This window comes from Octopus sinensis, unplaced genomic scaffold, assembly GCF_006345805.1.
Source record: "Octopus sinensis unplaced genomic scaffold, ASM634580v1 Contig10782, whole genome shotgun sequence".
Taxonomy (NCBI): domain Eukaryota; kingdom Metazoa; phylum Mollusca; class Cephalopoda; order Octopoda; family Octopodidae; genus Octopus; species Octopus sinensis.
In genome coordinates, this window is record NW_021832222.1 from 15,550 (window position 1) to 42,126 (window position 26,577).

At 33.8% G+C, this 26,577-nt stretch overlaps 2 protein-coding genes and 2 long non-coding RNA genes across 4 annotated transcripts; 3 read left to right on the top strand and 1 right to left on the bottom strand.

Annotated features, from left to right (window-relative positions):
- Positions 1–1,579: 1,579 nt before the first annotated feature.
- LOC115228515 lies at positions 1,580–1,811 on the bottom strand. The gene is made up of 3 exons (XR_003883221.1): positions 1,738–1,811; positions 1,691–1,706; positions 1,580–1,657 (listed from the first exon to the last, which is right to left on the bottom strand). It is a non-coding gene; the product is annotated as an uncharacterized LOC115228515 (long non-coding RNA).
- Positions 1,812–10,382: 8,571 nt separating this feature from the next.
- LOC115228516 lies at positions 10,383–11,064 on the top strand. The gene is made up of 3 exons (XR_004997222.1): positions 10,383–10,514; positions 10,651–10,755; positions 10,825–11,064. It is a non-coding gene; the product is annotated as an uncharacterized LOC115228516 (long non-coding RNA).
- A 3,395-nt stretch (positions 11,065–14,459) lies between these two features.
- Positions 14,460–16,619, top strand: LOC115228517. The gene is made up of 2 exons (XM_029799088.1): positions 14,460–14,855; positions 16,527–16,619. Exons 1-2 carry the CDS (start codon positions 14,460–14,462, stop codon positions 16,617–16,619), a joined length of 489 nt encoding a protein of 162 aa, XP_029654948.1.
- A 3,838-nt stretch (positions 16,620–20,457) lies between these two features.
- On the top strand, positions 20,458–21,198 carry LOC115228518 (FERM domain-containing protein 5-like). Its single transcript, XM_029799089.1, has 5 exons — positions 20,458–20,483; positions 20,515–20,605; positions 20,750–20,854; positions 20,921–21,042; positions 21,186–21,198. Exons 2-5 carry the CDS (start codon positions 20,525–20,527, stop codon positions 21,196–21,198), a joined length of 321 nt encoding a protein of 106 aa, XP_029654949.1. The 5' UTR covers positions 20,458–20,483; positions 20,515–20,524.
- Positions 21,199–26,577: the final 5,379 nt, after the last annotated feature.

Here is a 26,577-nt window from a genome sequence, read left to right on the forward strand (position 1 = left end):
AGTTAATAATAATTTGAATGCTGCAAGTTCTCAGGTTATTGTTATAATAGTAACATTAGAAAGCGAGCTGGCCTTCTTCTCAAGATTTTAGGAGCGATGTTCGTGGTTGTGCCCAAAGTGATAGAAGTTGCACTGAAGCAACCCAAAAGATTTCTGATACTGAAACACTGTATGATCAAAGTCGACAAAAATTGGATACTATTACAAAATCATCACATATTGCTACAGATAATCCACAGTCTGGTCTTGGGTCATCAGATCCTTCTGATATACAGGATACTGAGTTAAGGAAACAGTCTCTTCAAATTAGTGATGCTGGGGCAGGGGTCCAAATTAATGATTGGAAAGAAGAATTGACGACTAAAAATGTTATTAATGATCCGGTAGTGCTGAGTGATGTTCATCAGTCAAAGGATCGAGATACAAAGCTTAAAATTGTTACCAGAAATCAATTCAAAAAGAGTGATGTTCTGCCTTTAGAGCTATCTGATGATCGAAGGTCAACACATAAAGATATCGACATGGATACAGTAGAACAAACTACTATCCAGCAAACAGAGCAAAGTCGTGACCCAAACTCAGCAGTTGGAGATACAGTTTTGGAAAATAGTCCTCGTCCATCAATTCAAGATCAAAAGCTAACGCCGAAAGATGCTATCAGGGATAAATTTATGAACAGTATTATTCGGGAATCAAAGCCGGCTGATGATCGAAATTTACCAAATAAGAAAGCTTTGAGTGTCACTCGTTCTCAGTTTGAGCCCAGGGGTGTTCATCAATCGCGTATATCTCAAAATCGAATGCGAATGTCTGGGAATCCTATTATTAATCCGCAATTACAGCCAATGTTTGGATATCCTTATTTTCCTGGCTATATGATGCCTTCTCCGTGTATCGAAAATGTTTTTGAATTGTTTATTTTTGTAGTATGCAAGCCGAAGTTCGTCAATTGACGTCGAAACTCCGTTTACTGACTATTCTCAATATCTTTTCAATGCATCCATGGCAGTAATGGGATTTCCCCCCGTGCATCGAACTATATTTGATGGAACGGTAGTCTGTTTATGAGTCACGATAGAATTACCAAACTATTATAATAATTGGATCAGTTTCTATTTCTGGGTTAAATGTGAACAATGTCATAAACGCTGTTAACTCAGCGTGTTCTGAGGCAATTAAATATTTAAGTCAAGTTATATTTGTGTTTAAATTTTAGTTCGACCAAAGTACGCAATTTTATCAACGTACCGAAACTAACCCTAATAACTACAGTTTGTCTCAATATCCACGACCGTACTTTTTTTATTATTTAAACGTAGGCCTAATCCGAATTCGATGCGTTTTGATAATTTCTTTAACAACCAAAACTTTCGTTTTTGATTTTAATTTCTTTTTTTAATTGGCATAATTATTACTCATCAAAATCTGTTAGTATATTTCCTCTATTTCAGACCATTGACTTGTGTCCTCGTCTTCTTTTGTTATTTTTTCCATTGCAGAAATTGGGGTGCTTGATAGTGGTTTATAACGATTCGGACTTGATTTCGGTCTCCTGTCATTATGACTATTTTTTCAACTACTTGTCTTTTCTAAGTTCCCCTTCTAGTAGTTCTGAAATAGGTTCATAGTCGCTGTTGTCTAAATCCTCCCTGCTTTTCTATTTTTATAAGTTCTATACGTCAAATCTAACTTGAATTGGTTTTTTTCTAAAGTTTTTAAATAATTAAACAGGCTTACGATTTCTGATGTTTTAATTCTTCCACCACGGGAATAAATTTTCGATGTTTTCCAGAGGTTAGCTCAGAATTGTGTAGAATTTTTTCTTTTAGAGAACTAAATCACATATTTTTAGTGTGATACAGTTTGTTTGTTGATGAAGAGCCAAAGTGTTGGTCTGCATATAAACTTAGTATGTGTATACTTGAAAAATTAATGCGCTTGTTAGCTTGTTCTTCTGCTGTTTTTCGATGCATCATGAATACCTTTTCATTCTTCTTATAAATAAATTAAGTGTACATGATTTCTTTTTGTTTCTTCTAAATGTTTCCGTGAAAGAATTTTGAGTTTTTGTTCATTAATTCCTTTCAAGGACTAAATCATGATTCAAATAAATTCTTCCTCAGAAATGTTGTTTTCAGACAAAATCTTAAATAAATTTTCTTGACATATTTTTCTCTGTTGTTGAAATGTCTTACTGCCAAATTTTAGTAATTTTATACTATTGTATAGGCGCTATAAAAGTAAGTATATCGATAATGTACGTTTATCGTCGATTTTCTTTACTGCCCGTTCTTTAGGTTCTATGATATGCTCCACATTCTATACTATATAAGATAATGATTTACTCGATCATGAATTTGTTTAAGACTTAATATTTCTTGTCTGAGTCGTTTTATTATTTCATTTGACTAAATACAATTATTTTATGACTACATCTGAAATCTTGTCTTCATATTCTTTGCAAGTTTCAATCAGTTGATTGTTAAATTCTTTCTCTTGCTCTTCCGAGAATTTTTTAAATTCTTTTTTAATTCTTTTAATCTAATTATCTAAAGCTTATTATAGTATACTTGAGCTTGATGCTGCTCTTTGATTTCTGTGATCATTTGAGTATTATCAACCAGTTTCTCAACCACTTTAACAGTTTCTATTTATTTTTAATATCAAATTTACCTTTTGGGGTATTCAATTGATTTAATTCATCTTCGACTTCCTTTTGTTGTTTTTTTATTTGATTCATGTCTGAAGCAAGTTCGTTTCTCATTAAATCAAGCATTTCCTGTGAAAATAAACTCATTTTAACTTTACCAGAATACTTGTTTTATCAATTTGTCCTTCCAGTTTCTAGAAAGTATTAACAAATTTAAAACTTGGACGAGCTCTTTTTCAAAAGCAACGATCATTTCTTTTATATGTAATAAATTTTGGTTTAAATTTTCTTTTTTGGTTTCTTCGTCTTGTTTCTATGCTAATTATTTGTCTTTAGCTAACTCTAAAAATGTCCATTTTCGTTTCATATTGGGATAATTGTTTTTTTAAAGCAATGATTTCGTTATTAATAGAAAGTTCTATTTGATCTTTATGTTTGACTTCTTTCCGACACATTGACTAAAATTGGAAAATTTAAATTGAATACTTCAAAATTGAATTCATTTTTCTGCTCTGGATGTCTCCTTTGGACATGAGCTATCACATAATAAGGGGCAATAAATATTTTTTGACAAAATGGGCACTAAATATGATCAATACCTCGATATATACAGAAGACGGTCCTCCATTTCCAGTAACTATCATTTGCTGTTGTGAGGCAAGTAGACTTTTCCTCATTAGACATTCTTTTTTTAATTTTTCGTATTCTCTTGTGCTATCTATAAGTTTCTTCTCTGATTCATGACAATTCTAATATTAAAATCTAACAAAAACCTGTTCTGAATTTTTAAGCTTGTCTCCTAGTGCAACTATCACTCCGCTCAAATATTCTTGACAGTCCTGAAATAGTTTTAATTATTCAAAACAATTTGATTCCTTATGGCAACTTGAGCCAACTCAAAAAGCTTAAGTAGATTTTTATCCACGTTGGTAACGTCCTAATATATTTTTTAACTTTAAAATACAAATTCCGAATATAAATTGCAGCATAGAATATTTTCTATGTTTTCTTGAATTGCAGGATGATTCGGATTATTTCTAACTGCATTCAAATCAAGCGATGCTTGAAAGATCTTTTTAAATAATTTTTACCAAGTTTTCTCCAATCAAAATTAAAATACCCTCGGGAACCCATACTGACAATAGGTTGTTGTCTAGTAAATGACATAGTAACATAATTTAATATTTTTCTAATAAATTAAGCTATTATTGTTACTTATATTTATAAGGCTATAAAATTCTCATCAGTAGTATGTTTTTTAGTTTATATAAAAATTCAGAGATACATTGACTAGATCAGTAAAACTCTCTAAATATACATTTATTTAATGTTTATAACCCCGCATGTGCAGCAAAATATATTAGAGAACTAATTAGATTGCTACAGGCTCTCATGTTCTTAGCTAGGCTCCTCAGAGAGTCCAGATCGTCACTAGATGCAAATGTTTTTTCACGATTTTCAGATCGTTTTGTTAAACAATTAGGAGGTTAGTTCTAAGTCTTTCACGAAAGCGTCCTACATTGGAGGAAGGGTAGTAATCATTTATTGCAATGTTCAGAAGAATGTCGGTTCTAAACTACGGACGTATTCAAAAAGTCTGCTACGAGAGCTAATAATTTCGCGACTTATTGGCGACAGTCACACTTATTGTACAGTCCACTCCGCGAGATCCTGGATGGCCAGGACATTCCAGTTATGTTTCCTAAATGATTCCTGCAAAACGAGACGAGCCCCTCTAATTCCTCTTTTGTTGTGCCCAGGTCCCAGAGTTGTATAGGAGGATTGGTTTTATAAATGTGTCATATAGCATTATTTTTTTATTCTCTTTTCGTTTTAGCCATAGGTTTTTCATCCTGTGTAATGCCGCGTTTGCCAAGGTTTTTCTTCGAATGATATCTTCACTGTCTCCTAATAGAGAACCAAGTTTCTTAGTTTTTCTCCATTTCTCTTCGAGTAGGTTATTCATTCGTCTTATTTCTATCAGTTCTGTTTTTTCCTTGTTCGCGGTGAGAAACTATTTCTTAATCTGGTGCTTTTTCTCGTACATTTTCCTGAAGTTCTTCCTGGAGATTAAGTCGACATCATTGGCATAAATCACTTCTTCTATTTTTCCTTGGTATAATCGTCTCAGTTTCCTCATAGTGGCCTACAAGTATATTGTGAATAGTAGCGGAGACAAGGAGTCTCCCTGAGGAGTGCCTGTGTTTGTTTCAAATTTCCTTGAGTAGGTTTTTCCAACCCTCACAGGGAGCTCTGTGTTAGATAGAAGGATTTGGGTATTCTTTGACTCGATTCGTCGATAATCCCTTCCTGCACTGTCATCAGTTTCTTCCTGTTGACCGAGTCGAAGGCTTTTGATAGATCTAATCTCAGAATGTGGATGACATTGTAATATCTTTGATGTGTCGCACATATCCATCCATCTGTGACTCCATTCTGCATCAGCTGTTGATCTTTCTTCTCTGAACCCACTTTGACTTTTGGGTAAGTAGGCTAGTCCTTTTAATCGTTCCAATACAATGTTGGCTAAGACTTTTTGTAAAGAATTTGATAATATAATTGGTCGTAGGTTTTTAACCGGTCTTGGGTTTATTTGGTTTTTGTAGTATTAGTAATCCCGTCCCCAGGGGCATAGTTGCGTTATTTTCAAACATTTCATTTAGTAGTGTAGCGATTTTTCCAAAAAAAGAGTCAGGGCCATATTTTAGTAATTCTGAGTTTATCGTACCTACTCCAGGGCTTTTGTTATTTTTTAGTTTTTGACATGCTCTTTTTACTTCAAGATTGTTATTGGTTACTTTAGGGGTATGGGCTTTCCATTATTATTATTATTATTAAAATAATAATAATGGAGGGATTGCTGTAGTCACATTGAAAAGTTTCTCAAAATGTGTAGAAATTACGTCCGCTTGCTCCTCAGTATTCAGTAATGTCTTGCCATTTTTATCCTTGATGAATATTCGTTCTTTCCGGTTTATGTGTCTTAGTAGACTTTTACTTTTAAGAATTATCTTTTAGTTTGAATATTTCATTGATTTTGCGAAGCAGATCTTCTGATTTTTCTACGGATTTGGTTCTCCTGCACCTGAAGGGCTTTTCTCTTGTTATAGTCTTTTTCATTTAGCTCCTTTGCTAGTTATGTATTTACCGTCCGATCTGTACTGGCCGTCTCCCTCGTTTCTAGGATTGCTGCTTCTTTTATTATGTGATTTATGCCATCCTACCAAATTCCTACTGTTTAGTCTTTGTAATTTTTGACTGTAATTAGTTTAGAGGTCAGTTTTCCCGTTGAGTATCCATTTCTTTTATTCTTAGTAAAATTGTTTGTAATGTTTTTTATGTTTCTTATGTTTGATGCCATTTGATGACTGAAGGTGATAATAACCATTCTGTGATCGCTGACAATTGTTGAACCTTTGTATAAGCCTGCGTTTATGATAAAGCGTTTATCATTAATCCGGCATAAAATATAATCAATCTGGTTGTATATAAGGAGCAGTTTTCCTTTCGGGTTTCTTTGTTCGCTGAAATTATTATAAAGATCATTATTTTCGTTACATGTGGCATGCATGATGGGAGAATGCAATATTGCACAAGAACAGTTTGTTTGTTTTGCTGAAATGCCAAAGTATGGTCCTAGGCATGTTTCTTTTCTCACTTTCGTGTCTTCCCATAAAGGTATCTGAGTTCTTTATTTTTCCGATTTTCTATCTATGCTAGCCACCTAAAATAATTTTCTAAACATTTCAGAGCATCTAAAAATCGTGATATAAAATATTTAAATTCAACATATTTATCTAAAAGTGGATTATCAGTCTTTATTTGAAGAAAACTTTTTGTATGGAACACACATCTCTAATAGCATTTGATCGCGATTTCACTATCATCTTATAAAGCCCATGATCATTAAAAAACAGACAATTATGACTAGTTGCTTTCAGTTTTCCGAAATACAAATATTAAATAAAGAATATAGTGGACCTCAATAGGAGAGAAAGAACTAAATGTTTAGTGTGTTAAAGTTAAGAAAAATAGAAGTCCGGTCAGACAAAGTTCAAGAAAGTATGTTCTTGATTTATTGAGATTCATACTGGAAAGTGAGCGAAATATACTAAACAAATAAATTGGTTAAACAAATGAATTGGTTTTTTTTGAATATTTTTGGTTTAAATAATCGGGGCCAAAATCTCTATGCGCACTCACGATCCTCGGAAGGTGGACTGGCTTTTTCAGCGGTTCTCGATCGCCGTTATCCGTGGGAACAGTTTGGCGATCTGCCCAGGCCGCTGGCCCTTTCATCGATTAATCTTTTAACACTTTTTACAAATATATAAAATTCTAAAATTAAAAAAAATAAATTATTATTTGACGATAATTAATTTTAATTTAATTAGACTGAAATATTTTAATCATTTATTGTTGGTGATCATTAATTATATTAATGAGTAACAAGTTGATTTGTATAAAGTATATTTTAGTAGGCGTTCAAAATCATTCAAAAATGAATCATTCATTCCCCAAATTTATACACCGCCTAATCTATCCCCAGAGTTTTCATGTTTTTTGCATGTATTAAATTTTTTTAATGTCAAAATATCAGGAAGATCACAAAAAGGGGCTATTAGGCCTATCTGTTAATTCATTTAGCAATGAAGGATTGTTTGCTACTGTCGGCCATAATCGAGTTATTTTAAATTATATAATTTACAGATATCTATATATAAAATGACTGAAAATAAAACCTTGAAATTGCTTAGCGTTTATCAAGACGAAGACGTATTTAAGTATTTTAAACTTTAGAGCGAAGAAAATTTTTATACGTGTGTTTGGAGCTACGATTTTGATGCTGGAGAACCAATCATAGTGGCAGCCGGTTTTAAAGGTCTTATTCGCATTATAAATTTAAATTTATTGGACAAAATAAAGGTTTTTTTATTTATAAGATTTTTAAGACTCTTATTGGACACGGAGGACCAGTAAATGATTTAAAAATATATAATAATGACCCAAGGTTGATAATATCTGCATCCAAGGGTGTTTTTATATTGTTTAAAACTAGATTATACAATTATGCTGTGGAATATATCAAGTTTAGTCTGTGTTATAAAGTTTGGAGGTATTGGTGGACACAGAGATGAAGTAATCACATGTGTATGTATGACTATTTAATATATTAAAGGATATTTGTTTGGATGACAGTAAAATTGTATCTGGTGGGTCTGATCACTCTATAAAAATATGGTTTGTTAAAAAACCAAAAATTATGGATGCCATCAAAGCATCGCATTCTTATAAGCTTAATAGCATCACGTCAGTTTTGAATATTTATCTGTTTTAGGTCATTTGAAACTTTTATTGTTCACTTTCCGGATTTTACAACCAGAAATATTCATCACAATTATATTGACTGTGTTCGTTGGTTTGGGAACATTATTTTGTCAAAAGTGTTTGCCAAATTCAATTTATTCTCTTAGTCTTGTGAAAATTGTATAAAATTGTGGAAACCGAACTACGATTCATGCAATCTTCTAGTTGGTACCCCCGAAATACCTCTTGGATCGGCGACTATTCTTTATACATTTGAATCAGAGGATAACTTTATTTGGTATGTCAGGTTTTCGATCGACAAAGAAGGTAAAAGACTTTGTGTTGGGAATAAACTCGGTAAATTGAAAATTTGGGACCTAACAGACGGTCAACAAATGAGGCAGGGGTGTATAATTTATAAACAGATCTTTGGAATTACCTAAACCGAGCAATTGCAATGCTGTGATTAGACAGACGGCATTCTCTAATGATGGAATGACAATCTTAGCCGTAGCAGATGATTCTTCTATTTGGAGGTGGGATTTTCCAAATTAGTTAAACATGATTAAAACTTTTATTAAATGAATATAATTATCGCCTTCCTTAATGAATAGAACATGTTTGAGACATATCAAAGAGAGGCACGTCACCACCTTAACCAATAAATTAATAATAGCATCAACAGGAGCAAACTACTTATCGTGTTAAAGAACATTGTAGATGAAGACAGTCTACGCATGATACATATGCTATTATCGGAAACTCAACTTCTTGTCAGAATTGGCCCTAAGGAATCTAGACTATTTCCTACAAATGTTGGAACCCCACAAGGAGACACACTATCGCCTATATTATTTATCGTCTATCTGGAGGCAGCTCTGAGAGATCTAAGAGTCGAAATTGGATGTGTGGACAACCAAGTTGTGGAACTCATATACGCGGATGATCTTGATTTATTACGGAGGATCGGAAATTAATAGAAATTATTATGGAGAAAGCAAGAACAATTTTCGATAAATGGTCACTCAAAGTCAATGAAGAGAAAACCGAAATAACCACTCGCATAGATGAAAAGTGGCGAAACGTCCGAAAACTCGGATCTCTTCTTGGCGATTCCGAAGATATTACCAGACGAAAAATATTATCAACAATTGCACTTAAAAAACTTCAATCTATCTGGGTGAGAAAAAACCAAATTTCGACTAAGATGCGCCTACGATTATATGATGCATTTGTCCGACCTGTCCTCATGTACAACGCAGGTACTTGGGGAACATCAAAGAAAAACATGGAGCAACTTGACTTTTTCCACAGGGGTCAACTGAGAAAACTCCTCGGCTATTCGCGGCCGAAGAAAATATCAAATGATAAATTATACAGGTTAGCTAACTGTGGGCCTATAAGTCTAAATGTACTTGAAACCCGCTGGCGCCTGTTTGGACATATTTTACGAATGAAGAAAGAAACACTTGCAATATGGCCATGGAAGAATTTTTCGGCCATACTGAATACTCTAAATATAGAGGAAGTCTAAGAGACTGTCTTCCGGGAATACTTACGAAGGAATATGGTATGATCGGAGGGCGATTGATGGATGCAGACGATCTGGACGAAATCGGAAAGAGGGCAAGACGACGGAAGGGATGGAAGGGACTAACGACAAGAAAAGTTAAAAACATGGCACAAGCGAAACCATAAACTTTGTTTACTGGCAAGGCGAACGTGCATTAACTAACTAACTTAATGAATCAAGTATACACATCTCAGAGATATTTAATCCTTAGAGAAAATTTTTTTTCTTGGGTTCTAATATTTTATTGAGTACTTTTGTTTTTTCTTTGAATATAAATACAAGATTTAAAAAGTTATTTTTTAATATTTGCCTTTGGTTACAATTTTTTTATCCTTTGTTAATATAATTTTAAAAATTGACTTATTTCTTAACAATAAAAATTTTCTTTTGCGGACTAATCACAATTTTGACATTAAATATGCCACATTTCAAGCACTAATGTATTATTCGAATTAGCTGAAATTATTATAAAGATCATTATTTTCGTCACCTCCAAAGGTGACAAATATGTTTAATAGGTAAAACTTTAGTAAAATCATTAAAATGTGTTTTGAATTAATATATTAATGCACTAATTACTCAGGTATAATCCATCTTCTGTGTGGTTAGAAACTATTGGAAAATGGTTAATAAACGCAATTGTATCTTTTAAAGGTGTAGTTTTTGATAAATGCAAAAACCATTCAGTATAATTAAAATTTAATTCAAAATATGTAAAATACGACTATATTTGTTTTTTTTAATTTTAACCGGAGTGAACCTAGATTGTACCTAAATTGCATTTAAATTGTGGTCGACCGCAGTCGAGAATCCCCAAATAAAATTATATACTTCGCATTTTTCCTGATTTAATTTTAGCCGGTGTGTTTATCCGCCTTATTAATTCAGTCGAAAGCATTATAAATGGTTTTTTCATTATCAAATCGTTTGTTTAACATCGATGTTTACTGCCTGGATGATAACAAATTATTTTTTCAAATGAAAGTAAGTTTGCATTTAAATGATTTCCTTTTATTGCTGCATTTCCAAAACATGTCATTTATTAAAAAATGCATAGTTTTCCTACCACGTGACTGTCAATCAATTCATATTTTTATTAATTACGTTTATCATATTCTAGACCAAGGCACTGGGAAGTGAACTTTTTGACTGCATTTGCGACATATTGGGACTCGAAGATAAAGATTACTTTGGTCTCCAGTTTTTTGACCGAAATGGAATTTTGGTTAATAGGCTACTAATTAGTCTGTCTGATGTCTATTCACAAAATATAATAAATTATTCTTATTTCTAGGTGTGGCTTGACAACGAGAAAACTTTAAAAAAACAGATTTGTCATTTGAAAAACCGAAAGCTACTTTTTAGAGTTAAATTTTATATCCCGGATCCTTCTTCTTTGGAAAATGAATTTACAAGGTCTATCTTAAGAATTCACTTTGAAGATATCTATTTGCCCTTCAAATAGCAATAGATTTAAAGGCTGGGTACATTACTGGCAGTGACGAGGAAGTGGCTTTGCTGCTTTCATATATTCTCCAAGGTTGGGTTTTACATTTCAGTGTTCGCAGCTGACTTTGGAGATTATTGTGATGATAATTTTGAGAAAATTGATTTCGGTTGTAGTCTCTCTTCTGTAAATGATCAAATTGTTGAGCAATGCCTTGAATTTTACAAAATGAACACGTAAGTTTGGATTACCTACCGGCAGAGGAATGACAAAGGCTGAGGCCGACACTCAACTGCTTATGGCTAGCAAAAAACTGCATTCCTATGGCAAAAGATTTTATTCTTGTGAGGTTTTGAAGTTTTTTTTGATTTTTTAAAGAATTGTCCACCGACAAATAATCCACTTTGTATTTGTACCAGTTTTGCGGGGATCGCAGTTTACGAGGATGATGTTCAACTAGTGGCCTATGAGTGGAAGTGTATTGACTCGGTAATCTTCAAAGGAAGGAGATTAGTGATTCTTTATCGTTTTTCTGACACTGATCAAGTGGTTGTCCAATTTCAATAGTGGCTAAAATAGACCAATCGAGTTGATTATTTGTTTGAAGATGTCAATAAATGTCGAGCATATTGGAAAATTGTGTGGGAAAATTTGTCTTTTTTTAAAGATATTGTACAAAAGAAGAATAGAAGGGTCGGTCGATCTGGGATTCTTAAGAGAGGATCCCGTTTCCGATACACAGGCAGGACCTTTTCTGACATGGCTCGAATTGACCAGTCTTTCTCAAAAAATAATTTTAAAAGGTCTTTTTGTATTTGCTTTAGTCGCACAGATCACATCCCAACAGAATCTGTATGTACGAGGCTTCTCAGATAGCAGTGGAAAGTAAAGATGAACAGGCTTCTGAGATGTCAAATTGTCAACCAAAAGTCATTGATGATTGTCAATTTCTGTCAGGCTCTTACTAATCGATTATTTCTCTGCAGTTGATGTTATATAAATTTAACCGTGATTCTCTCTAGTGTCTTAAATTTGAGACTGCCTTTCGAGTTAGAAACTCGACTTTTTATGTTGCGGAAAAATATTGAAATTAAAAAAATCTCGATTAGCTATGTCGTTTTATAAGTAATTTCTGAAAAAAGTATATTTTCAATCAACCGAAATACAAAGATTCGATATGACTTTTTAATGTCTAAAGAGTCATAAATGGAAGGAGATTCGAATTTTTGTGGCAGTTCGAATTTTCGTGGTTCATTTCAAAGATATCACCAAATTTGATATAGCCAGTTTTGAGAAAATCTCTCACAATATTTTTAAAGTGCTTCTTCTTAGGGTCAAACTACTAAGTAAAGTCAACAAACTAATAAATTCTCCCAGCGAGACGGAGGGAACAGCTGTTGCCACGCATGACAGCCAGCAGGATCCTCTGAATGAGGAAAGTAAATTCCCTAGGGTCCTTGGACCGCGAAGAACAAAGATGTCCCAATTTCTTTAGGGAAGTGAGGGTCCCGGAGCCAAAGACGCCGGAAGTCACAATTGTTTTTATATTTGTTCTAGTTAAATTTTTTTTTGTTTAATTTTATTTAATAATTATCAAAATTAATGTTGATTAATTAAGCGGACGGGAAGCCGACGCGATCGAGAAAGAGTTCTAGTTAAATTAAAACTTATTCTGATATGCTAAAATTTCACGTTAATATTTTAGTTGTTGTGTGGTGTGTGCATTACGTTTCCAAGCAGTTAAGGAAAACGAAACCTACGGGCCTTCCTGCAAATAAAAAGAACTTAAAAAAGACAGGACCGTCGCCTATGGGACCTCACAATGCCACAAGAGCTAATGGTGTTAAAGAAGATCTTGTTGGTGATGCTGCCAAACTAACTTGCATTCTCTTTCTGCGATCATCGGAAATGTCAATGGTGTCTCTGAAGGCGAATGGGTGTCTCAGATTGCCCTTGCCGCGAAGCAAAGACTTGGAAGGATGCCAAGAGGTGGTTGGAACCTTGTCCTGGAGAAGTTCAATGAGAAGTACTCGGCAAAGTGCTCCAGTTTATGCCAACTAAAGAGCATGGCTAGACGGAATAACAATGTGCAAGGGAGATGCGACTCTTCCAGAGTGCAAGATGATGTGGACGTAGAAATTTCCAGTTTTAGAAATTGCCTAGAGGAACTCAAATTCCAAATTGGGAAAGTTCAGTCTATTCAGAGAGACTCTCGAAAGCCACTCCAAAGGTGCAGCGAAGGATGGTAAAAACTGATATCCTGGCTGGATTAAATTCTGCAATTTATCATATTACAAAAGATGATCCGCCCCAAGATATTAATCAAATTACCGATATTCTATATGCTGCACAGTGTGCTTATTTGGCCTTAACTACGAGAGCCAGACCACAGAGCACATGGTTGGAAAACACGGAAAGAAAAATCTCTAAATTAGCAGATGAAATTGACACAGTTCGTTCCTTCTCCAACAAACCTTGCCTCAGGCAGAAAAGCAAAAGGCAATGGATGTTCTCTGCCGCTACGGATATAAGAAGTCTAGGAAGGGGAGCTAACCAGAATTGAGACTCTATTGAATGATCTAATTAGAATCAAAAAGAAACAGATATCTATCCATTCCTCGAGGAAAAATTTCCGGAAAGACAATGCGTGTTTTGAATTAAACCGCAGAAGATTTTATCGAAACTTATCTTCGAGCAACGAAGCCACCCTGTATGGGTTTGGTGATGGTGAGTGCTTCATTTTGGGAAGATGTCTGGAGCAAGAAAAATATGGGGCCCGTAGTTTATGATTTTGTGGGTGTGAGGTGTACTGGCGGTGAAACCATGCGACCTCAATTCACAAGTGATTTTATTATGGATATGCTCAAATATGCACCTGACTGGAAGGCATGCGGATGCGACGGAACGTATAACTTTTTCTTAAAGAAGATGGATTCTTTGCATGGGTTTCTGTGTAAAGAGATAGTCCGAATAATTAATGGAGAGTACACCCCCGATAGCTGGTTTTACACTGGCGTAACTTACTTGATCCCTAAAAAAAAGTGAGTGTGTGAGACCCCGAAGGACTTACGCCCTATAACGTGTATGCCAACTTTGTATAAACTTGTCACCAAATGTGTTAATGCCAAACTGGCCGATTTCATCGAGGCATTTGGCTTAATCTCAGATAATCAGCTTGGGACGAGGAAGCAATGTCAAGGTGCCAAAGAGCAAGCCCTCATTAACCAATGCTTAAATAAGGAGTATGGAAATGGCCTCTATTCTGCTTGGGTCGATGTGAAGAGGCATTTGACTCAGTTGATCACGAGTTCTTGTTCCACGTATTGGATTGCTCTGGAATACCACATTGGATTGTCAGCTTTGTAAAGAACATAGTCAAGAAGTGGACAGTAAACTTACATATCGATGGGAAAAGAATTGGGAAAGTAAAGTTAAGCCGGGGAATACTCCAAGGAGATTCATTGTCCCCGCTGCTATTCGTTATGGCGATGGATCCCCTAAGCAGGATGCTTAACTCCATGTTTCCCAAACTCGAAATTAGTCGGGAAGATCCCAATATGTTGACATACTCCACCAATCATTTCTTCTTTATTGACGATCTGAAAATAGTTGCCCTCAAAGAAGATGTGTTAGTCAAAATGATGGAGGCTGTTAATGGATTTTTTGAAAGTGTCGGCCTAGAGATGAATTCCGAAAAATCAGCATCTAATGTGGAATCTTTATCATGCTGTGAGACTGTCGATGGAATCAACGGATATCGCTACTTGGGTGTACTTGAAGATGGCGGAAGTAATGTTCTCAAGAATAAAGTTATGGACTCCATATTGGAGAATGTCAAGAAGAGGATAACTATGTTGTCAAAAACAAACCTGAATGCTGTAAATTTGTTTCGTGGAATCAATGAATATGCATTATCCCTATATAATTATTATATTGGGCTAATCAATATCGAACCTTACGATTTGATGAGATTGACCAACAAATACGCCGATTACTTACGACTCTCAAGTTACACCTCCAGCCTGCAAATAAGGAGAGGTTGTATTTGGACCGCAAGACCCTTGGAAGAGGACTTGCCTCAATTTCTTTCAAAAGCGAATTAATGCTCTTCCAGTTTCTTAAAAGTTTGAAAAAACAGTCGACTAACTGTCTGCGAAGGTCGGGTATTCTGCGAGTAATAAAAAAAAAAAAATGGCATTTAGCCACAATCGCAGAATTTCTTGCTTCCAAATATGCAGCTGTCGGCGGGTAAAATCTGACCATTGAGTTACTGAAGGACGCACAAAGAAAACTCTTGCTTAACCGAATCAACTGTAAATCACTACACTCGGTGATGTTCAAATGTATGGAGGAATCAGATGTCGACATATCTACTTCTTCGCAATGGCTATCGAAAGGGAACAATGGTCCACGAAGCGAAGCATTGTACTGTCTTTTGCAAGATAGGAATTTGTTCTTTGCATACACGGGATCACTATGCGTCCACTGCAAAAAAAGCAGGCAGACTGTTGACCATCTAGCCACGCGGTGTGGTAGGATGCTAAACAGTGATTATCTCCGAAGACAAACGAAGTGGTAAAGTGTATTCATCTCCACTTGTGTCGAATGTATGGAATAAAACGAAGCAGGAAATTGAAAGGACATTCAGTCGTGTCAACAATGTCGACCCAAAATGTCGAAATCAGAGTTGACACTTCAATTATGACTGAAACAAAGGTTCAATTCAATAAACCTGATATCTTCGTTTATGACAAGAGGAAAAGAGAAATTCATTTAATCGAAGTGGGAGTTACCTCGCAAGACCGTTTAAAGCAAGTTGAAGTGGAGAAATTTCACAAATATGACCTGCTTGCAAACGAACTGTCGGTTCTCTATGAAGCAAAAGTGAAGATTATTCCAATTGTCTTGACATGGGATGGAGTTGTCTCAAAGTTCTTAAAAAGTCATATGGACAAATTATCCATTGAAGAAGGAACGAGGACATACATCCAGTCGGTTGTGCTGAAGAGGACTCTAGAGAGTATGCTTATTGAACACAGACATGGGATGAAGGTAGACAACGAGGAGTACGCCTCTGCCGCCAATCAACTTGCGGAGCTGGCATGTCGTGAGGACACTCAGTTGAACAATTACTTTGACGCAGAAATGGAAAATGATGAGAATTTTGTTGCAAACTCTTCTTCCAAGCGAAGAAGAGAAATCACTGACGATCTGGATTCTTAAATAATTTAAGATAGAATTTACATAATTAATTTTTATTAAAAACATTGGTGTTTTAAAATGCTAAAATTTCATATTTATGGAGCTTTCCTAAATGACTTAATTTAGTCTTTTTTTGAATTTCAGGTTTTGAAAAAATTACAAATTTGTTATGAATAATAAAAATTTTGAATAATTTAGTTTTTTAATGGAAATCAAAAAGTGCTAATAAATATTTAATTAGCAGCAGAGGATAAGATGGAATGGCAATTCCCACGCAAGATGGCTATTGATATGCGTTAGAAAAGCCATATCCGTTCCCAATGATCGTTTCTCCTTATGCTTGCCAGGTCCCCCAGTTTAATAAGGAATTTTTTAGTTCTGGGACCGAGGACTTTCGACGTCTCCACTGTGATCGGTGCAAAGATATGACGGTGCGATAATGCACTGTATTTCTTGACTTTCAATGTTTCTGCCAGGTTAGCTGCGGTGTTTGGCTCTGCGGCTGACGTAAAGATGTTTCCGGTGGAAAAGGTGTCAGTGCAAATTGCGTCCCAGATGAGCGACTTGCCATTTTCGAAAGGGGAAAAGATATCATATTTGATATATTTTGATTGGGTTTATCAAATTAGTTATCACTAAGTTGGTTGCAAAATTAAAAGATTATAGTTTATTTTTTAGTATGAAAATCAAAGTTTGATGTAGAATGGCGCAAATATCGACAATGTTTTAGTAACTGAAAATCTTCTGGACTAAATGATCTTAGTCGACTTAAGTTGCTATTATTTTTAAACATTCCTTTTTTTGAAGTAGAAATGTCTGGCATAGTAAATGGAGGTGGGGCCAATAGTATTTCTTCTTTCGATCTCGGCTCAGGAGGAACAGATAACGAATATTGTTTAAATCGAGAAACAGGGTCTTTTTTCTCGTCTTCACACTGAAACATTGAATATTATAAAAATTCCTTATTATCAGAAAACAGTTCGACCGATCGACGAATAGCATCAGTCAGTTCGCTTCTGGTCTTGTCCAAAACATGTTTGTCTCTGTTAACTTCTTCTATTGGTGGCATATTGTCTACACATATTCTGATTAAAAAAATACAACACAGTTTTTCTTAATGAAATAATTAGATCTTAGTCTTGAGACCACCTGAAGTTTGTTTTTAAAGCTTTAAAAATGAAAAAATTACATTCACCTTTTATTGTGAAAATTCGTTGCGATAAAGAGTGTTTTAAACTTTAACTGATGACGACATTCAAATTGCGTTATTGTTTTTAATTGAGATATTTTAAAATGTACTGTACTCCAATTATTAAGGAGGCATAATAAAATGACCAAGTATTTGTATTTTTGCCATATAGATATGAGTTGCGACTATTCAGATTGGGTAGATTTTATTTAGTATTTGAAACACGAGGTATACAGGATAATTCATTTTTTGTTTGATAATATAAAAGTTAGTTGTCAATAAGTACTAGATAAGTTATTCAAACAATCTGGTTGTACTCCAGACAGTCAATTGTCCTTAGAAGAATTCTGGAAAGTCGCCAAAGTTGGTTGATCCAATGGCTTTTTGAAATTTAGTCTTGACAGCGCCATTCCGGGTTTATTTTAAAGGTCAAAAAAGAAATTTGTAAAATGGAGTATTTTGAGTGTCACCCTTTAATACTCTAAAAGGCTGAGTTTTAAATAAAATATTTTTTATTTTCATAATGGTGCTAAACTTTAGGATAAATGGAATTAAAATTTCCATAAAAACGAACTCAAAAATATATTTTTAGTAAATAGATTTCGGATGTTTACTTCTAACAGCCAGATTAGTTGACTTTCTAATTGTCTTAGCATTATCATATTTTAAGGCATACAGGTTAGCGAAATAAAATGCCTAGCAATCCAAAATTCAGAATCAAATACTTATTTATATTCGATAATGCCTAACAAGTATAAATGATCAATCAAACTTAAAAGTTTAAACACTAGTTTCATAAATTATAATTTCTTATCATAAAATTTTGATTTGGGCGTGGTTTTGATGAGTTTTGATTTTTTAATGCACCTGATGTTTTTAAAATAAAATTAAAACTAACTTAACCTGATTTAAAACTGTTTCCTTAGTTATATTGAACTATTGGATTAATCTTCTTAACAAACTTAAAGGAAAACTACAATTGCGATTAATTGTACACCCAATCGAATAAATAATGTTTGCTTACTTCCTGCAAATGACGTTTATATAAAAAGAAATACTAATTTCATATCAATGTCATTTCAAAACAATTTATTTGATTAATACAGTATAACCTCCATTTGGGGCATCAATTTTGAAAAATTGCCCCAAAAATAGAGGTTTCCCCAAAAATGGAGGTCTGAAATTTTCTTTATTTTTATAAAAATTTTAATAGTTTTAGCATATTTTTCATTAATTTATAAATAAATAAAGTATTTTTAAGAACATTTAAACATGTTTTCCACTAATTTTATTGATAATTAGAGTATTTTTCAAGTAGAAAAAAATTTTTATTCTATTATACACGAAAATAATCTGTTATTTTGTTTCCTGTTGCAGATTTCTTCATATGTATGCCCAATATTTTTCTGAAATTGTAATAGTCTTTTAACGCATCGGGAAACAAACGGTGAATATTCTCTTCAAGGTTATTCATTGCTGTTATCGTGTCCAAGTGTGAACAGTTGCATTCAGTTTGGTCATATATTGACTCATCATTATTTTCTTCTTCATTTTCAGCAATTACGTCTGCAATTATCGTGTCCAAATTTTCTTTCTCACTGTTAACTAAAAAATTTGAACTAGGAATCTGTTGCCGATAGTTATTAATTGTTTCCCAACAATTCGTTATTGTTTCAGGATTTAAATTTTGCCATGTTTTTCCAACAATTATTATGACATGACGAAGATTTATTTTTTTAAATTAACAATTTGTAACTCAACGTCCTCAAAATAAAGAGTAAAATCCAATAAAGCGTTAAGATAATTGGACTTGAAAGATTTAATAATACCCATGTCTAACGGTTGAATTAATGAGGTTGTATTTTTGGGAGAAAAAACAATTCAATGTTGGAAAGATGGATATATTTGTGACAGCTTGGGTTATCAAGTAACAAAACAATTTTTCTCTTTTGCGTAATCATTTGTTCATTTGTAATGGTGAGCCATGTAATAAATATTTCTGATGTCATCCAACTGTTTTTAGATGATGAATATGAAACTCCATGTTCTTCAGGGTTAAAGTTTTTCATACAACGTGGGGATTTATATTTTCCTACTAACATGGCTTGACCGGACACAGGAATAAATTCTTCCCTTGTCTTGGTGAAAGCCTCAAAAACAATTTTATCCAATTTTTGGGATAAAGTATGAGGAGAGCGTTGAATATTTCTGGGAAAATCTGTTTGAACAGCCCCAGTATTAAAAAAATTGAGATAATTTTTTTAATACGTGACACAGCGCCTAAAAACTTACATTAATAAAAAACCTTTACTAATTTTGTACTTATCTACAATATCTCGTTCAGTAAGATGTTTATTTTCACTTAATTCCTTGGCAATTTTGATCTTTAACTCAAGACTAAGCTTACGAGCCATAACAACAAGAATACAAAAATTACACGAGGCTTCCAAATGAAATTTTATATAATTAATTTTAATTTTAATAGCAAATATGTATATAAATTAAAAATCCTGTGCCCCACTTAGAGGTTCCGGTAATTTCTAAATTTGGAAATTACCGCATAAAAATTATATCCTTTTCAAACTACCCCAAAAATAGAGGTTTCCCCAAAAATAGAGGTTCCCCAAGCCAGAGGTCTGCCCCAAATGGAGGTTATACTGTAGTGGGTTAATTAATTGAGTTTTATTTTACAATTTGGAATACTTGGTTGAACACGTTTGCTGTAAAATTTCGATAATTTTAAAAATAAATTGAAATTTTATTTGCAATTAAAATCTCCTCGTTTTAATGTTTTATATAATTTATTAATCAATAAACAGCTGGCATTAATAAAACATCGAAATACTTTTAAAAATCGTGTTTCTTTTTTCGGTAGTATATTTTTGAGATAATCAAATTGTTTTTATTTTCATTTATTTAAACTTTACAAAACAAGTTTAATAATTTTTATTGAGTTTTTGAATCCAAGTCAATTTAATTAAACGCGTATAGAAATATGAATGCATATTATTAAATTAATATATATAAGTATTAAATTTTATATTATTAATATTATCAGTATTTAATAAGCATTAAAATTATATACTTCGCATTTTTCCTGGTTGGAATTTAGCCGGTTTATTATCACTATTATTAAATTAGTATAGAGCAAAATAAATGGTTTTTTCCTTGTCGAATCGTCTGTTTAACATCGGAGTTCACTACTTGGATGACAACAAATCATATTTCCAAATGAAAGTAAGTTTGCTTCTACGTCATTTCTATTCATTGGTGCATTTCCACAGCATGCCTTATTGATTATTAAAGAATGCATAGTTTGCCTACCACATGGCTGTCAATCAATTCATTTTATTATTATTCTTGATATTTTACATTTTTCAGGCCAGGGCACAGGGAAGTGAACTGTTTGACTGCATTTGCCACTTGTTGGGACTCGAGGATAAGGATTATTTTGGTCTCCAGTTCATCGACCGAAACGGAAATTTGGTAAATAGGCGACTAATTAGTCCCGCTGATGTCTATTCACTAATTATAATGCATTATTATTGTTAGGCTTGGCTTGACAACGAGAAAACTTTGAAGAAACAAATTTGGCATTTAAAGAACCGAGAGCTACTTTTTAGAGTCAAATTTTATATCCCCGATCCTTCTTCCCTCGTAAATGAATTCACAAGGTCTGTCTTATGGCCTCACTCTACAGATATCTATTTGCCCTTCAAATAGCAATAGATTTAAAGGCTGGGTACATTACTGGCAGTGACGATGAAGTGGCTCTACTGCTTTCATATATTCTCCAAGGTTGGGTTTTACATTTCAGTGTTCGCAGCTGACTTGGGAGATTATTGTGATGATAATTTTGAGAAAATTGATTTCGGTTGTAGTCTCCCTTCTGTAAATGATCAAATCGTTGAGCAATGCCTTGAATTTTACAAAATGAACACGTAAGTTTGGATTACCTACCAGCAGAGGAATGACAAAGGCTGAGGCCGACACTCAACTGCTTATGGCTAGCAAAAAACTGCATTCTTATGGCAAAAGATTTTATTCTTGTGAGGTTTCGAAGTTTTTTTTGATTTTTTAAAGAATTGTCCACCGACAAATAATCCACTCTGTATTTGTACCAGTTTTGCGGGGATCACAGTTTATGAGGATGATGTTCAACTAGTGGCCTATGAGTGGAAGTGTATTGACTCGGTAATCTTCAAAGGAAGGAGATTAGTGATTCTTTATCGTCTTTCTGACACTGATCAAGTGGTTGTCCAATTTCAATAGTGGCTAAAATAGAGCAATCGAGTTGATTATTTGTTTGAAGATGTCAATAAATGTCGAGCATATTGGAAAATTGTGTGGGAAAATTTATCTTTTTTTAAAGATATTGTACAAAAGAAGAATAGAAGGGTCGGTCGATCTGGGATTTTTAAGAGAGGATCTCGTTTCCGATACAGTGGAAGGACTTCTGCTGACATGGCTCGTATTGATCATTGTTTTTCACAAAATAATTTCGAAAGGTTTTTTTTACATTTGTGTTATTGCCAGATCACATTCCAACAGAATCAGTATGAACAAGACTCCTAAGATACCAAATATTACTATTCCCTCTGTTGAAAGCAACGGTGATAGAGTTGATTGGTCTACTCCTCTTGTGTCCCAACAAGAATTGGACCAAATTCCAGTGCTTAGCGAGCTTTTGTCCGCAGACCACGAGTTTATTTAATTTATTTTATTAAAGCGTTGTGAACTGCATAGCCTTTGAAAGTATTCCCTGTGGAATGGCTGATAGGTTTATTTTTGGTTATATCATCATTAGCGAGAATTTAAATCCAGCGCCTACCAGAAAAAGGATTCTTCCTCTGTCTGAGCCGTTGACTGATATCAGTACGAAACGCCCCTTCTTCCGATCTACGAATGCCCTGGCCAGCACTTCTGAATGTCCCCGCCCCATTGGACTAAACCGAACTGCATCACGTGGCTCAATATATAGTAAAAGACGGCTGATTAGAGCTGTGGGTCATGTTTTTCTATTTTCAGAACCAGTTGGAAGTTCCGCGAATTTATGAGATTTTGCAGGAGCTGTATGCTTCCGAATATGTCTACCACAAAGAGTTGGCGGTCATAGCTGTGGTTTGTATATGTTTCTATTGGCCATAGGATTTGATTGGTTTGATGGAGAAAGATACGGAAATTTTTACGTTGACTAGTCAGTTTATTCCGCTAATGACACAACACGAGATTCTCAGTTCTTTAATCTCCCAGAATCTCGATCAAATGTTTTAATTATGAATATAAATTGGTAGAAATATAAAAAATCTTGTCGAATGTGCCTCATCGTTTTTCTCAACAATCTTTGATTCTTTATATGTATTCATAACTTAACATTCTAGTTGTATTCTGATTATTTGTCATCACTGAATGTGCTGTTAAAGTTGTTCATGGAGACTTTGTCTGTTGATGATGCATTTGAGACTAATTGTGTCGCGTTGGGGCAACAGCTGTATATTCCTCTCGTCAGATTGTTTCTGCGGCCAATTCAGCAGCTCTTTTACTACCAGCTGATTATCGACGGTGAGATTTGTTTATTGATGGTGTTCAGGGATATGTAGTACTTCCATGTCAGACGAGGACCATGCTCTATTCCACTGTATATTGGCTATTTTATTAATTAGCGTTTTCTGGCCGTATTGATCATCTTTTGGTTGAGTTTGACAGCCAAATACAGAATACTGTAATTACTCCATTATATCTTAGATCGAAACATTTTATGTTATGGAATTCGTTTCGCAGATTGAAGGAATTGCTGAATTGTTGTCACCTCAACGAAGATTAGTCAGATTAGGTTTTATAACGCTTGATTCAACTCCCACCCTCTCAATCCTGGTTGTTTTGTTGTATTGGATCATAGTTTTCAAATTTGTTGATATTCTGCACTCCAATTGATGAGTCGGGAATTTTCAAGATTGCAGAAACAATTGAATTGGAGGATTTATTGGTTGTATTGTGTTATTTTATTCTGAAGGCGAGTCCTCAGAGTGGATGTTTGTTTACATTTGCATGTAATTCGAGGGAAATGAGAGTGGAGACAAGGTTATATGATTAGGCATTCAATAATAGAACAATCGAGGACAAACAAGCCTGGGTCGGGGATATCAATCATTTGATTAATTCAAAACCCCAAAATTCTCCAGAGCTACCAAATTCTGAATATGCCCGGTTGTTTTGGCATTTATTTATGAAAAGTGTGAATCCTGTCCATTTCGAAGTTCGTCTGCTTCCCACTATGTGGAAAAATATGATGAGTTCCGTAACTCTTTCAGATTTGTTCAACTCCTTTAAAGTGCTTGTATTTTGATTGATTCAGGTCTCATTCGTTGGCTCCGTCTACCGGCAAACTAAACTTTCTAAGCAGAGATTTACTCTATTATTAAACAACTCTGTTCTTTACTTTTTTACAGACTATTTTTCGTCAAATTGCCAGGTCTGATGATTGGTTGCATATTTATAGTCTGGCTTGCCTGAATGTAAGCATAAACTGTCTATTCTCCGCGGGGAAGTGTCAATGCGTTCAGTTCAAAGTGAGACTGGGGAGAAATACCAGTTTTCAATCAAGGCGGAGGGGACGACCGTTGATTTGTATACGGAGACGAGATATTCTCAGAACAGGTTAGAATGAAGCATCATTTCTCTCAGGTGGGCCCTGTCCGTCGAGACGGCGGCGATTTAGTTGGTAAGTTTAACGAAACATTATTTTCATTTTTAATTTTTAAAATTTAATGATTAATTTTCCGAATTTAACTAATTTCGTTATCTTTTGAATTATTGGTTTCTTTTATACTTTTTTATGTATCACGACTGACTTATAAATTACTTTATTTGAAGAATTTAATTACGCTCAACTATTTTTTGGAGCCTTATCAATCCGATGACATTAACAGACAAATATGCCAACTTCCTATGACGTTTACATCTTAAAGCTGCAAATAAAGAAAGGTTATATTTAAACCGGAAGACTTTTGGAAAGGGATTTTTTTCAGTGCGTTGATACTAGATTTGGGTAAGCAGTTGGCTATATGCTTACGGAGATCGAGGGTTCTGCGTGGCATTAAACCAACCAAATGGAATTTGAACACAAACGTAGAATTTATTTCCTCAAATATGTACTCGTTCACAAAGAGAAGATAAATATTGAATGTCTTGAGAACATTCAAAGGGACTATCTGCTGAATAAGATTAATGTTAACCGCTACATTCCATACTTTTCAAATGTAGAAATGACCAAAATGTCGATTTATTTTCTTTGTTAGAGTAGCCACTTAAAGTAAATAATTGCCCATAAAACGAAGCATTATGATTTATTTGAAAGATAGAAATTTATTTTTCGTATCACGGGATGATTATTTATTTGGCCAGTCAATGTGATCAAATGTTAAATAGCGTCTACCTCCGAAGACATAACAAAGTTCTACAGTGTATTCATTTTCATCTGTGCCGAATCCATGTAACTAAAAAATCAAGAAAGTTGAAGGGGTATTTTTTTCAGTCAATACTGTTAACACAAAATGTTAAAAACGGAGTTAATGCGTCAATTCTGACTTAACTGATTGCTAGTTTTTGAGAACCTTAAGTTTTTTCCATTTAAAAAGTATCATGTTTAAACATGGCATATTTCAAACTACAATAAAGCCTCTCAAATCCGCCAATTTCGGGAATCGGCAAAATCTGGCGGATTCGAGAGACTTATCGATTTTTTAATCCATTAAAAATTTAAATTATTAGGCCAAAAAATTAATTAAAACAAAAATAATCAGTAAGTTTCGACTTGTTTCTTTTTCGAGTTTGGATTATTGAAGATCCAATGTTTTCAATATACTCAAGATTTTCTATATTAAAGAATTCTTGATTACTGAACTCTTTTAATTTGTTTAAAGCGATAAAAGCCTGACTTATAAGAGAGCCTGATAGTAACAACTTTCTGACTTTGTTCACACGGTTCTTCGCTAATTTCTTGATATATTTTTTCTGAATTATTTAATTCAAGTTCTTCACTTTCGTTATATTCAATCTCAATATAAAGACTCTCTTCTAATGGATCAATAATATCCATTTTTTCCAGAATATGGTCATAATTTTATTAATATTTTCATTGTTTTGAGTCCATTTTGCATGAGTGAAACAATTTAAAATTAAGGAACTTTCTATTTTGTTCCAAGCATAATATGTGAATAATATTGAATCTTTTATGCTTAGTTGCTTGTGTGCAACATAGGGGTTTGTTCAATTTTTTGAATTATATTAGACAATTTTAGAGAATTGAAGTTACATTTATATGATTTAATTATACCCTGATTCATGGGATGTAAAAAAGATGTTGTATTAGGTGGTAGAAATAACATCTCAATTTGTTTTAATTCAATCAATACCTAATGTAAATTTAATGAAATTCACCTTATGTGCAGGAGATTGATCTACAACAAGTAAAATTTTTCTATCTTGTTTTCGCAATTCTATTAACTATTTTAATAGAAATTGATTAAAAATTCTGCTATCCATCCATGCTCTCTTTGAATTTGAATATATAACATATTTTTAATATCAAAATTCTTGAAACATCTTGGATTTTTAAACAACCCAATTAGTAAGGGTGTTCGCTTATCTGTACCGTCCACATTTGTACATAACATGACTGAAACTCTGTCTTTCAGGACTTTATAGCCAGATTTAATGGTTTTACAAACACTCTTAGACGGTATCATTTTTTAAAATAAGCCAATTTCATCGGCATTATAAACATTTTGAGTCAGTAATAATCCTATCATTTAAAATGGCTCGAAGGTTAGCGTGTGTGCGGGACTGAAAAGGCAGGAATGCCGAAGGTCTTTGTCTATCTTCTACTAACAGGCTGTTTTTTAAATTTTTCCTTGTATGGCGGATTCAAGAGACTTTACTGTATATTTTTTCATTTAAATCCTGTATGCAATTTAACTACTTAAACACTTATTTATTCAATACTAATTTACAAAATCGGCACTTGTCTTTGGTTATCAATTCGGATTTATTCTCTTATTCACTTTGTTTATTTCAAAAAAAGTGAATAATAAGTAATCAATTTTAGTTAATTAATCAATAAATATTTAATGTATCGACTAGAAGTTAACAAAGCCATCCATCCGAAGTAGATTAGACTGCGATATTTTAGACTTACTGCAAACTTCTAA

What these genes read in the sequence shown, in the direction of transcription:
- LOC115228517 (XM_029799088.1), top strand. Translation starts at nt 14,460, where the DNA reads ATGGCGATGGATCCCCTAAGCAGGATGCTTAACTCCATGTTTCCCAAA. An exon ending in CAAAAACAAACCTGAATGCT is followed by an intron (nt 14,856 to 16,526) that starts GTAAATTTGTTT and finishes TATGCTTGCCAG; the next exon opens with GTCCCCCAGTTTAATAAGGA.
- LOC115228518 (XM_029799089.1), top strand. Translation starts at nt 20,525, where the DNA reads ATGGTTTTTTCCTTGTCGAATCGTCTGTTTAACATCGGAGTTCACTAC. An exon ending in AATCATATTTCCAAATGAAA is followed by an intron (nt 20,606 to 20,749) that starts GTAAGTTTGCTT and finishes TACATTTTTCAG; the next exon opens with GCCAGGGCACAGGGAAGTGA. An exon ending in TCGACCGAAACGGAAATTTG is followed by an intron (nt 20,855 to 20,920) that starts GTAAATAGGCGA and finishes TATTATTGTTAG; the next exon opens with GCTTGGCTTGACAACGAGAA.